Source organism: Salminus brasiliensis, chromosome 6, assembly GCF_030463535.1.
Source record: "Salminus brasiliensis chromosome 6, fSalBra1.hap2, whole genome shotgun sequence".
NCBI classification, from domain to species: domain Eukaryota; kingdom Metazoa; phylum Chordata; class Actinopteri; order Characiformes; family Bryconidae; genus Salminus; species Salminus brasiliensis.
In genome coordinates, this window is record NC_132883.1 from 33,910,258 (window position 1) to 33,924,642 (window position 14,385).

At 38.4% G+C, this 14,385-nt stretch overlaps 1 protein-coding gene across 14 annotated transcripts in view; it reads left to right on the forward strand.

The window, feature by feature from the left end:
- Nucleotides 1–14,385, forward strand: part of LOC140557578 (ERC protein 2) — a 247,306-nt gene that overhangs the window by 108,869 nt on the left and 124,052 nt on the right. For all 14 annotated transcript variants that reach the window (XM_072682120.1, XM_072682123.1, XM_072682127.1 and 11 more), the window contains one exon: nucleotides 2,649–2,733. In XM_072682120.1, the coding sequence (XP_072538221.1) occupies nucleotides 2,649–2,733 (85 nt within the window). The remainder of the gene's footprint in view (nucleotides 1–2,648; nucleotides 2,734–14,385) is intronic.

Genomic DNA, 14,385 nt, shown 5'->3' on the forward strand with positions numbered 1-14,385 from the left:
GGCTAGCAATGTTTGGCTACAGTAGTTTCTCCTTGGCTGTTGCTCCAGTTTGCCTCCAAATGTGTTTCCCACTTTAGTCAGGAAGGCCGTCTTCTGCTGCACACACACATGCACATACTCTTGTGGTTAAGCAGAGATCAGAGCAGGCCACTGATAGGGGCATCAAATACCTCCCCCTTGTTCATAACATTTGTTTTATGATAAACTCAGTTCATCAGAACATACACTCCCAGCATTCCTCTGTGCAATATGTCAGTTTTATCAGTTGACTGTTGCAGCAAACTGATTAGCAAACCTAGCAAAACCGAAATATCTTCCCATGCTTTCCAAAATGTTCCCAATTTCTTCGTTTAACAATGGTAATAATGAGTCACAAAGTTGAAGAGTGTCATGAGCCTTTAGTTTTGTCAAGGTTTAGCTAAATTCTCCTAATGAGAGTGTGAGCTTAGTACTTTTGCAGCCAGTAATGGAGTAGGACTGCTTGTATTGGACAGATGGTATGGTTATGTGTCCAGCTGGAGGATGTTCTCCACAGGAAATGTACAAATGACCTCCACACCTCACACTTTAACAACTCTCTGGCATTAGACTAGTCCCATCAATGATAGTAAATGCATGTTTAACAAAATAAGGACATGATATTTTTTCCATGTTTTGACATTAATGTGGAACTGTGCGGTTAAAACTTGGTCCTGGTTAACCAAGGTTTTAATGATCCATATATAAAGTATGTTTCATTTATGGTATGTACTCCACAGCAACCTATGCAGTACTGTTATTAACACTGCTGTGGCTGTTAACCCTACAGCATCTCACTATCTTGTGTGTTTTCTCTCACGCCTCTCATTCACTTTTTATGTCGTGCACAGACCTGCATTACAGTCTTTTCAGGCTTTGGGTCACATGATATAAACAGGACTCAAGCCTAGTAATTGTAGGCTTCGGAACATGATTCATTGTTGACAATTTTTTATTATCGAACTTATCGACAAATGTGCCAGATGTGCAGATGCAAAAACATTACTTAATGCTTGGCTGACACGTGGTGTCATTTTTGAAATGATAATAGTGCTGAAATTGTTATTCTCTGGAAGGAAAAGTCTCCCAACACGAGCCTTCCATTAAATGAGCAGTGTTGTGCTAATGACTCAGAGGATCATTTTTCTTTAAGCATGTCTCCAGATCAATTTCTGTAATCTATCTTACATGGAGCATTGTAGACTGGACTTTCTGTAAGATGAACCCCTGGATGTTCCAACCAGGCATACAAAAGTGGTGCATCATAGTGGCACTGCCAGTGTGTGGTACATGTGCTCCTACTAAAATGCAAAACAACATAGTGATGCATACTGTTCATTTATACAGCAGTTTTTACTAAATTAAGCAAAAAAAAAAAAAAAAAATCAAAGAAGCCCTGAATTTCATACTGAAAATGCTTTAGTACTGTCAGTTCACTTCCACCAAAAAGTAGCTCCACAACAAATTAGTTATTAATAATTCCAAAACACCAGGACGTACTAAGTTAAGGTTCCTGTTGATCCATGTTCACAGTCCAACATATTGCTAATGCAATAAGGCTTACTTTTTGTGGAATGGGTAGAGCCATAGAAATGGCCAAGTACCAAGTTCAGCTAGAGAGGTTATACATGGTAAGACTGACCACTTGTTGAAATAGAGATGGGAGTTTATGTAAGAAACATGGCATCTGGTTATTTTTATAAACTATGATGTCACATTTTATCAGTGATTTAAAATATATTTTTTCAAAACAGAAACATGACATGACATGATCAGTTTCAAGTATTTTGGTCTCACAGACATGGGACCAAGATGGGGTCTTGTGTGACTGGAAATAACTTGGTTCAGCTCAGGCTATTCAGTTGTTGATCAACACAGCTACAGTTTTAGCTGACAGTTTTAGCTGACAGTTTTAGCTGTAGCTGTAACTGATGTGTGAACAACTGAAGTTATTTCCAGTCACACAAGACCCCATCTTGGTCCCATCTCTGTGTGACTAAAATACTTGAAACTGATGGTCATGTTTCTGTTTTGAAAAAATATATTTTAAATCACTGATAAAATGTGACAAAAACATCATAGTTTATAGCCTAAATATATTATAGCCTAAATATGTAATAGCCATCAGCTGAATAAAATAACCAGACGCCATGTTTCATGTTGCTGTTATCACAAATATCACAAAATGGTTAGAACACTTCTCCACCAATCAGACTGTGAGGTCAGAACTAACCGTTGTATAAAAATCAGTCTGAGCTTGTTCTGAATGAGTACATCTTTACCACATTTAGTGACTTTTTTGCATGTATGTATTTAAAGTACAACTTACTGAGGAAAATATTGGTAGGAAGTAGTTTAAATCTGCAGAAAGGCTGAGAACTGCTGCTACACATGCTGTCCAGTGTTAGTAAGACTGTATGATAGTGTGTTTCCTAACTAGTAATTGGTGTGAAACTGTGCGTGAGAGTAGGGGGTTGGTTAGTAGAGGGAAATTATGTTAATAATAAAGTGTTAATAAACACTAATTAACACTAAAGATGCATCAGTAGGTCAGAGCAGTGTTCTGTGCAAGGGCATGTTTATAGGGTATTGACATACTTCATGTTGTTTCCCTAATCACTGTTTTGCAGGCAAGCCAAGGAACAGAATAAGAAACTGCCAGGTGCAAAACCCACTCAGCTGGGAGAAATGAGACCGTCTGATGCACCTCCACAGGTGAGAGGAAGCTGTTTTTTTCCTTTCTCTCTCTGTCATTCACACACACACACACACACACACACACACACACACGTCTTATCTCTTGTTCGTCACTGCATAAAATGAAAACATTGCTATAGTTTTTGCGTGTGTGTGTTTGGTTTGGTTGGTCTTTACACATTCCATGGCCCTTTCTGATGATCTTTTCTGGCGCAATCTAATCTAAGTGGAACGAACAGCAAAGTCAGAAATCAAGCCTTGAAAAAAATGACTGGGGGTAGCAGGAGACAGTGGAAGAGAGAGAGGGGAGTTTGATTTAAATGATGAAGGATAAAAGTTTATACCTGGTCTTAAAACGTGACTGGAAATAACTTTGGTTCAGCTCAGGCTAGTCAGTTGTTGATCAACACGTTTTAGTGTGAAAAAGCTGTGCTGTTATCACTAATGTCACAACGTGATTAGAACGCTTCTCCACCAATCAGACTCCAATACAAAGAGCTTTCTTAAGAATATATTTAGTATAGAAATTTAAGTACAATTTGTAAGTGAGGCCCCTAGTAACTCTTAATCACCATCATTCTGAGCTTGTTCTGAATGAGTAAATCTTTACTGCATCTAGTGACTCTTTTTCATGTATGTATTTAAAGTGTAGCTTACAGTAGTTTAAATCTACAGAATGTCTGAGAACTACTGCAACACATGCATTCTAAAGTTTATACCTTATACCATAGAATGCTTAATTGTTTTGTACCTCTGTGAGATTTCTTTTTCCTGTAAGACTGTCCTTGTCACTGTCATGCAAAAACGCAATGAAACGTTTGTTCTGAATCCATTGTGAACACTTGGTTAAGCTTCAAATACAGCATAATTGCTGATTAATTGATCAATTTACTAGAAATTCCTCCTGTTATTTCTTGATAAATATATTTCATTACAGTACATTTCTTAATACATCATGGCTTTTTGATGCATTTGGCACATCATACAAGCTCTACATTTTAGGCGATGTTCATGATTGCCATCTGTCTGCATAACATTTGAGAGTTTTTAATGCAGTTTGTGCAGTGAATGTGAATGCATGTATACATTTGTTGGCAAGTGACTCCTTTTTCCTACAGCCTTTGCTTAAATAAGGGTGCTTTCTGAGTTGGTCATCACATAGCCCATTAGGAAAATACCAACACAAACAACAACAAACTGGGCTGTGTGTGTGTGTGTCTCACTTACAATTAAGCATAGTATACATACTATACACAAACACAGTGCAGAGTGCAACTGCATAGAAGAGAGATAGCATCAGCTACTGATCCTCTTGAGTGTGCTGCTTCATCTTACACAAACATGTCCAGCAGTCAGTCTAAGCCCTCAGACTCAGCCTGCAACTCAATTTATTTCTGCTTGTTTTTTTACCTATGTGCTCATATGAGTGACTGGCTTTGCACCAAATGTTCTCTACAATATTTTAGAACTTTCAGCAGTACTTCATTGTAGCAGCTAATAGAACTGTATTAAACTGCTTACTTAAGCGATACCTTCAAAGAAAGCTTGCAGCAGTGTTCTCTTCTTAACCCGGACAAGGAATCTGCTCACAACATTCCAAATGAAAAACAAATCTTCTCTTCATTTTAACCCACGTGACAACAAAGGCAGCTTGGGAAGCGCCTCTCTGTTTAGGTTTCAGGCTGTGCCTATTTTTTCTTGATTATCCCGTGACAATTCCAGACTCCAACACGTATTTGTTCAGCACGTATTCACATGAGATCAGAAGTTTCCAGTTTCTGACTTGGATGACAGTAACATAACTTGAACATACGTCAAAACATCAGTCCATTTAAAAAAATATATTCTTGCCATAGATTTGGTAGTTTGCAGAAAGTAAACTTTCTTTTTAAAGAAAGAGTTAAGAGTTAAGAATTTTAAGAGTCACTTGGTTTGAGCTGAGGAGTTTGAGGTGCTTGGGCCCCAGTCATTGCTCATACAGTGTCAAAAGCGGGTCTGTAAAATCTCTTTCATTATTTGGAGGAAAAGCAGCATTTTCTCACTCTCCACTAGTTTGTTTAACTGATTATATTCCCCCAGATTAGGCTTTAACCGTCAGATTACATAATTACCGAAGTCTGTAGAGACGAAGGTGCGGAATGGCCCCCTAGCCACAATTATCTCTGCGTGCCTCTCTTTTTGGAGGGGTGTGTGGGGGGGGTACGTGTGTGAAGGGAATAACGTATTGAAGTGGTATAGGCACCAAGGTTGTGCTGTGCCATTTTCAGAAGGGGTGCTTCTTTTTTTTGCCCACTCCCCACTTGGGCCAGCGTTACTGTTTGCTCTGTTGATCCGGCTGCATTAGGTTACAGCCGAGCTGTCAGGTCCAATCAATGTGCCGGGCTTATGATGCACACAACCTGACTGTGTCACTCCTGCACCAGGGACCCAACCTAGTGATCCGATTCTGTTTTTGTTTTGGTTGCACTTTTACTCGTTTTACCTTGCGTGTGTGTGAATGTGTCTGCCTGTGTGTGAAAGGCATATTTGTGATACATGTAACGCTGCAGTGATATATCCCACACAGTCTTGTTCGACAATGTGATTGTGTCTATGTTTGTGTACAAGCGTGTTTTCTGTTTATACATAGTGTAAGGCTGGTATATTTGTTTTGTTTTTTTTCTTTTATAAATGCTTTTAAATGGCCTAGTGCTCTACTTCCTGACCTAGTGAAATTTACACTTGTTTCCACATCCAAATGTAGTCGATGAACTAAGAAATGCTTGGCGTCCTGAGTTTGAATCTTCTAGTTTTGCACTGTTACAAGGCTAGTAGATAACAATTGATGGAAGCATAAATCCCACCAATTAGCTTCCTGGGAACTGCCTGCCCAAAAGGCTTGCCTCAAACCACATCAAGTTGTGAAATAATCTTAAGCATCTGACACTGTATGCCATGCACATCACAGTTTGGACTGTTTCATAGAAATTTATTAAGACAGAAAAAAAAACACACCACCCCCCACTTCTAAAACACGTAAACAATTTTAACATTCAGAGCTAAGGTCCAACCATCCTGAAAAAATTGTTTTTTTTACACCTAGCTGGCTTCAGAATGTCCAGCAATGCTGCCTCATTCAAACAGTTTGTACTGTTCACTTGTTGCTAGATAAGAAATGCTGTTAATAAACAGCAGGTGCAACTATAGCATGGCTGGGGTGGTCCCAGAAAGAAAGGTGACAACTAATATGCTGCCTAGTTTGGGAAAAAAAACAAACAAACACAAATTGTATCTGAAATAGATGACAAACTAAACATAGTGTACCATTTGTAAGAATTCAACTATATACATTTGAAATATATTTATTCCAAATGTAGTCAACAGTGTGTGAAAACAGACAGTAAAAGATATTCAGAACCATGGTTTACATAAAAAAATATAGAAAAGTAGTTGCAATATATATATATATATATATATATATATATATATATATATATATGCAGTGTAGTACAAAGTGTAGTAAAATATAAATATGTGTATGAATAAATATGTAGAAATATATATCAACAGTAATTTAAAATATATTGTACTGGAGCTCCTAGGAATGGAGTGATCAACATATAATGGAGCAGCTTTATGATTCTCATAAATCCAGTATCTCCTGGCGATCATATGCTGATTTTGCATGTTTGCTCAGCAGTTTTACCGTAACACTGCAAATTATCGAAATTATGGATCTTTAAATTTCCGATGTTATCCGAGCTGTAGCAGCGTGGCTGCATCTGTTGTAGACACTGATTAAGGTATTACCAGTTTCCTAATGTTTAAACTTACTATGCTTTAAAAGCTAAGTTAAAGCATTGGACACTTCTCCCTTGAAAGTGTGAATGTGTGAGCAGAGGAGTGAGAAAGAAGAGTGAATGGGAGGACGAGTCTTTTTCTTTTTTCTTTTGGTTTTGTTAGTTTCACACTTTCTTATTCTCTAGGTGTGGAAGGATCTGCTTTCTCTCCACTCTCCTCTCGGTGAGGCCTTTGCACCCACTAACAATACCTCTTTCTCTCTCAGATTGTGTGTTTGTAGTTCACCTCCTTCCTTTCCTCACTCTCTAGCTTTTTCCTCTGGGAATGGAAACAGTTGGAAAAATCTTTTGTGAAGTTTTAGTTTCTCCTGTTTTGCAGTTCCTCATGGCTAATATGACGTGCTTCCAAGGGCTTTCAGTGAAATTAGAAGTCTATCATTACATTTCTGTCATAAATTCTCACATCTCTGACATTTTTTAAGACAAGAAATTCTTAAAGGTCTGCTAATATGCTGGCATCTTAAAGCTAACGTACTAATGTAACACTATGAAAACATTCTTCCCACTGCAGTGAATTTAAAAGTAATGATGTAAGGATATGGGTTTTTAGAATGGGAATTATGACCGGTTCTAAAAATAAACAGCAAACAGGTTTTTATTACACTTTGCATGAGAGTTCAGTATTAAATTAAGATTAATTTTCTTTGCCCCAGTCTGCACATATCATACATATTGAGAACCTTTGCAACACATATTTGCTGTATTGTTGCATTCCTAGTTCTTGTTAATATTTAATTCCAAGTAGTTTTGGATCTCTATTATTGGACAACTGTAAGAAGCAGCTAAAATGTAAGGGAGTGGGGTGAGGGGTTGATAAGACAGTGATTATATAATGTTGTTACCTGTAATAATGATTTACAAATTACACCTGAACAGAGGCCCAAGCCTGAATGTCATTCCATTTGTTCATGTAGAATCCTCTGCCATATCCCCCTTCCTTTCCCCTAGCTCCACGTTACCCAGGATTCAACACGGGAGACGGCTGAGCGAATCAGAGAGCTGGAGCGAGCTCTGAGAGAGAGCATGAACACCTCTACTCAAAGAGAGGCTCTGTGGGCTCAGGAGGAGCAGGCACATGGTCTAGCACAGAGACAGGTACACACACACACACAAAGAATGGCCACTACCGGAGGGCAGACTTCAGGTGCCTTCTCTGTTGCTTAAATGACTGCAACTTTTCCTCCACCTAGGGTCCAGTACTCCTCTCCAGGAATGTCCACAGAGTTTTCCTTTTCCCTTTCAACCAAACTGTGGCACGCCCCTCTGATACCTAATTTCTAATGCAGCAGCACACAATCACAGTCACACACTATACTAAAAGTATTTCACAATATCACAATATTTCCTTGTTAAAACAATCAATAAAACATTCACCTTCTAGTTTGGGAGCCTGACACTAGCAGTTGCTGGTGTGAGTGCTCTTTACATGATGCTCACAACAGCTATGCGAATGCAAATAGGGCACCCGCTAACTGAATTTCCAAATCCCAGTTCACATGATTTCCAGATTATTAAAAACAAGATCTGAAATGTAGCTATAGATAATTTTTTTTTTACTATAATTATTAACCTTTTTAACAGTCAAATATTACATTTACATATTTATTATGATTAATTGTGCTTTTTGAAGTTAACTTTCCCAACATGGTTATTAGCACACACACTAACACACTTTTCCTCCCTGTATAGCATGCTGTCATGTTTTAACGCAGCACGTTTTCCATTTTTACATAGGATAGTAGTCCAGTAGTGCAGTATAGACAACATATTGTACTTTTTATTATGTTGCCTATTTTGATCCATATTGTAATTATGATAAGCCATACAGTGTATTAAAACACTTGAGACTTGATTCCTCAGCATTGCTTGGTCAACCTGTGAAGTCAGAAGAGGTTTGTTAAGCCTGAAGGTTTAACAAATAGTGAGTAACATTATCTGAGTCCAAAAATCAAACATAAAGTCAATGCCAAAAGACAAAATAACAAATGTGTAATATCTAATTTCTCTTGTATTTTTTTCCCTTCCAATTTACACTCCAGGAAATTGTAAATATGTAGTAGACTAAACAATTTAAAATATACTTGCCATCAATACACTCAATCATGGGTGACTTCTCTCGCTTCCTTTATTTCATTGTTTATTCATTGAACAAAGTAATTTCTTTACAGTGAGGCTATGCTTATGCTTCATTGTAAATGTCATCATTATACTTTTCTTTGTTCTGACACACCTCGTTATTATTAAGATCCCAGAGTATAAGCAGTCCATATACAGTATCACACCCTTCTGTGCTGGCTGGCATACCTCTGTCGTCACTTAAATGCAGCAGAACAAATCTGCAACGGGAGTGTAGGAAGGTCAGTGCAGTGTGTTCTATTTCGGGGTGGTTATTGCCATCCCACATTATTGCTCGTTTGAGTAAAATTGAACAGCGCTAAACTTTATCCCGCCACTCAGATTGCATCACTCTAGGTCACAACCTAGAGCCGCCACTGTGTCTCATTGCAAATTAATGACTTCCTGCCAGATTCATGTCTTGATTGGGTCAAAATACCAAATTACAAATCACCCAGTATGAAGAATGCTAGTTGGTTCATTTGCATATTGCAGACAATAAATAATTTTGCAGCCTTAATCTCCAGTTTCCCTGAGCTGGAATAATAGGTATTGCCATGAAACCACTTTAAGCAACACATCCACATGTACCAAATGATGGATTCACTGAACATTGAACTTGTTTTCTCTCGTTTTTAAGCCAAGTAGCGCAAAATGTACAACTTTTTAATGTGTGTCTGTGAAAGAGAAGGAGAGAATCGGTCCTGCTAGGCCTGCTTTTACTGACCTCTTCTACACTGCTAACCTGATTTTCTTTCCCTCTCTTCCAGCTCAGCACGTCTCTGCAGTTCCTTTGCTCTAAAGTTGCATGTGTGCTTTGCTCTCTTTAGCTGCAGCTGTTTCTTTCCAGGTTCTTTCCATTCAGGTTTCTTAATTAGACGCATGACTTGGGCTTTTCTCTCCGTGTTGGACTTTCTTTTTCCATGTGTGTATGTGTGGCAGGTCCTTCTGAGTGCTCCTCCCTGCATTGTTCCACTGAGTGCTCCCTCTCTTCTGTATCTGATGATGTCTTTGGTGCCACAGCTGTCTTGGGTCAGTTGTGAGTGCCGTGGCAAAGTTTGAACTTTGCGTTTATCCGTAAAAGGACTTTCTTTTCTGGTCGTTTTTGGAACGAATCAAGTTTCCTGTCTTCTCCACTGTTTCCACTCATAAAAAGACGATGCCGATGAACTGGAGTGACCTCACTCTTTTAGCCTCTCACACACGCATGCATACTTACCCACACACACAAGCATGCACTGCACAGCAAGCAAAGATCTACAGCTAGAGCATTTCAGCTCTGTACATCAAATAAATGCATGCTAATTTATAGAAACGAGCACTTGTACCTCACCATGCTTTATATCTCTTTTGTGTTTTTCTCATCTTTCTCTTTTTATTTGATAAGCATTCGAAATCTGTGCTTGTTTTTGAGAGTTGAGGTGCTGTAGAGTCTCTGGATGGGATTTTAGAGGAAAATCAGATCAAGCAAATCTACTTCTACTAGTTCTGAAACCAAGCCTTGGTGGCTCATTGTCCTTTTGAAAGGTCCAGTGACACCCAAGCTTCATCTTCCTCACAGAAGGCATCTTGCCCTGCACACACTGCAGGTTTCCAATGCCAGAGTAAATCAGGCAGCCTCAGAGTATCACTGAGCCACTGCCATGCATCACTGTAAGCAGGATGTTCTTTTTAGCTATGATTCATTTATTCTTTCTTCTCCAGATATACCGCTGATCCATAGGCTCACAAAATTCCAGTTTTATTTCATAGCTCTGCAGAACAGTAGTATAGTATTTTGTGTTGAATCTGAAGAAATTAGTTGTGTTAAGCTATTTAAATTGCAACTGTGGGTCAACAAGATGTTAACTAATTCTAGAATTACAGTTACTATTTTGAAATACCCTACTTTTGGACACAGTTACACAATAAATTATATCCCTGTTTTAGTCATGGAAGAATTTAACTAATAAATAATACACAAAGAAGACATATTAGACATATTGAACTTGTTTGTCACAACTCAGCAGGGTTTTGTGTTTCTCCTCATTCAGCACACATGGTTCAGTTCATCTGGCCATTAGCAAGGCCTTATGAGTGTTAGAAGATGGAAAATGCTAATCTCTGAGCTGTGGCTTCTACTGCAGGGTATTAGTGTTGCTTTTTGTTTGGCAGTAATCTCAGTGAAGTGCCTTGGATGGATGGATGGATAGACTCATGAAATTGATGAAATGTAGTTGTCATTGTAGCAGCAATAGTTTCATATTAGTGCACAGTAAATTAAAGTGTTAAGCAATTGAGTAGCCTACTTTATTTACAGAGAAGCTGAAGAAGAACAGTAACAAAATATCAGTTTAAGAATATTCTTAATCTTATCAGATTGGCATTGGTACACAACATTTCAGTATTGGTCCTGGAAAAACTGGTATGAGGCCATCTCTGTTTTAGAGCCTTCGCTCCCCATATGTAATCACATAGCTCTGGTAATAGGATGTGAGACCCAGTTTGATTAAATATGTGTAGCCTGAGACATGTGCGTGTATGTGTGCGAAGGAGATACTTTCATGGAGAGAGACAAAAAAGAAGGAAGTAATTGAAGTACCTATATATCCCAGCTGTTCTTTCCTGCAAGTCCAAAAAAGAGCAGAAAAAGAAGGCAAGTGTGCAATTCGGAGGCACTGGCCAATCATAACTTCATAATGTTTTTCCAATCTGGTTTGGGCTTATGTTGGGCAAAGAGCTTCTCTCAAAGAGACTGTTTCAAAGTTTACTCATGCCATTTTTTTTATTGAGGAAAGCCATTGCCTTGTTTATTGTTCAAGAATTTCTAAACTAATGTCAAAGACCTTATAATTACTAGGTCAATAACGTCATAGACTCAAAAGGAAAGGGTTTATTAAAGTCTGGTTTAGGAAAGGACAAGCAGGGTATGAACAGAATGGACAGTTTCCTGGATGGACAGAGTAAAGTTGATGGATATTTATTTTTTTTAAACTACTGAGGAAATCCGCCGCCTTGTTCATTGTTCAGGAAGTTCAAAACTAATGTCAAAAACCTTGTAATAACAATAATGTCAGACTCAGAGAGTGAGGGTATAATAGACTCTAATTTAGAGCTGGTTTTCTTTTTTGGTTTTGATGCAAGGGTATTTCTATTCTGCATAATTAGTCATTGCTTTCTTTTTATTCAGATGTTTTGAGGAAGCCGCCTCTAGTTGATTTGAAGTCGTGGGAACTTCTTTCTTTTGCTCAAAATTTCTGCCATTTCAAAGCCCACTCATTTGAAATACAATCATCCGACAAGCCTATGAGGAGGAAAAACCTTTTTTCTTTCCCCTCCCACCCCCAAAAAAGAGTTAATGAGGTCAAAGACGATCATTTTTTAAATAGCTTGTGGCCTAAAGTCCGCCATCACCTGACCGCCCTAACAATAACTGGCTGTGCCACACTCATTTTCCCCCTTTTTTCTTCCTTTTCTCCCAGAGTAAAAGAGTCTCATGATGTGTAATACGCTCGTCAAATGAAGCTTGCTGAAATGCAACCGTAGTTGGAAGAAAAAAAAACATTAAAAAAGAAGAGAGGAATAAAGAAAGGGAAAGAATGTCGTGAGTTTTGGCACTGGAGGCCCACCTCTGCGCCCTGGAGGTCTGGAACGTTTGAACCATAGCTACAGAGCGGGCGACAGCGATGCAATCGGACAGCAGAGCTTTGACTAGGCAGTTCTGGACCAATAGGAAGCGAAGGAGCAGGTGATGGATTAGCGCAGAGCTCAGAGAGAGAGCTATTGAAGTCGCGCTGCATTAGCACATATTAGCACGCACACAGGCTAAAGGCGCTAAGCAGCTTAGCATCTCACATCACCACCCACTACTAGCCAACTCATTTGACTAAAGCACATTGCATTCAATATTAATGATGAAGCAAGTGTTTATGTGGTGTGCGTGTGTGTGTGTCTGTGTGTGTGTGTGTTCTTGAAAGGCCCAAATTGACCTATATGGCGTAATTGACAGATTCAGAGCATAGGGGCTGGTAGACTCCTTCCATATCTGGCAAAAGAGATCCATAATCTGTTCATTCAACTAATTTAATAATTTCTTGCCCAACGAGACCAGGTTAACACTAGAAAACCTGATTCACTATAAAGAATAGTGACTTACTGTCACTATTATATATTTATTAATTGATAAGATTGCAGATAAACCTCATACTGAGCAGCTGATGTAACTGAATCTGCTGACATACATGATCTGCTGCTGTGGAACCTGGGACAACAGAGTGGCAGTCTGCTTACATGGTTTATGTAGCACGTCCTTTGCTTTTATGTGATTTAGACTAAGTTCCATTGCTTATTTTAGAAAAAAAAAAAGATTTATCCTCCCCTCTGTGCCTCGGACAATATCAGCTGTTTGAGTCTGACGCTCATTTACCTCTGTCAGAGCCTCAGTCACAGTTTTAAAACACCTCTCTTCTGTCCTGTTCTGATCATGTTATTTTACATTTATGTAGCTGGAAAATCAAACCATACTGGTCCCTTTTCAGCTCTTTTTTGTAAATGGTCCAAATGACTGCCATTGGCGATCTGGGCTCAGAAACTGACCATTGATGAAGGACTAGAGGACAGCCAAACTAACAACACAATCAAATGCACTGAAAACACAGTAATGATGTTGCCATCACAAAGTGTATATCTATGCTTTTTTCAGCTTATTTGAATAATGGCATATTTATAGACGTGTGTGTTGTTATGTGGTGGAAATGTTATATTTGCTATGTTAAAGCATTACAAAAGTATATTGTATTAATTTTTTTAATTGTTTAGCAATCATGTCACATGTCTTCACACATTTGTTTTTATTTCACACATAGTTCATACATACACACATACACTCTTTTCTGTATTTATGAAGAGTGCATTGTTTCTGACATGTGTGAACCACACCGTGGTACCATGGTATCCTGAAAATGTGTGAACAATTTGCTGTCTTCAAGAAAATTAGGCCTGTGCCCTTTTGCCTACCACTTTTCCCGCCTCTCTCTCAAACCACATGTTGTGGTTTAGTCGCCTGTAGTATTCCATGTGCACTTCTGTTTTAATGTGGGAACCAAAAAAAAGAAGTTCTTAAATTGTGCAAATACTTCTTGTAGTTGATTGTTTTTATTTATTTATTTTATCAGTGAAAAAGAAGAAACGCTAACTATTGCATAGGCTTAGTTAAAAGCGCACGCGCATTATGGAGAAAAGTGAGCATATCCAGCTGACTGCAGCCTCATTTGTAAGTGAGACTAATCACATGAGCGCAATGAGGTTAACAGGAATTTGTGACTTTCTTTGGATTAGAGATCATCAGCCATTTTCCCAATCTTATTATATTCCTCAGAAATGGGAAACAAAGGTACTTGCATCAAACAAATTGTTTGCAGGTTTTTTGTTGGCAGGACTTACAAATGGATTTGTACTTGGTAAAGGTTAAGTACATCACAACCCAAAAAAACTCTAAGTACATTTAATAACTTGTTTTAGAGCATTAGCGGACAGTCTGGCCCAGCTTTTGCATAGTGATGCATCTGGTTCATAGTACAACACTACAGTGCTAATTAGTGATTTACTCAGCTTGAGAATTAAACAGCTCGCCAAACAAGGTGTTATTATTTAAAATGTTCCTATATGACAGGCTAAATTATTTGTATATGAAAAATAATATAGTAAGTGGTCGTGGCTGTATGCTGAGTTGTTGTAC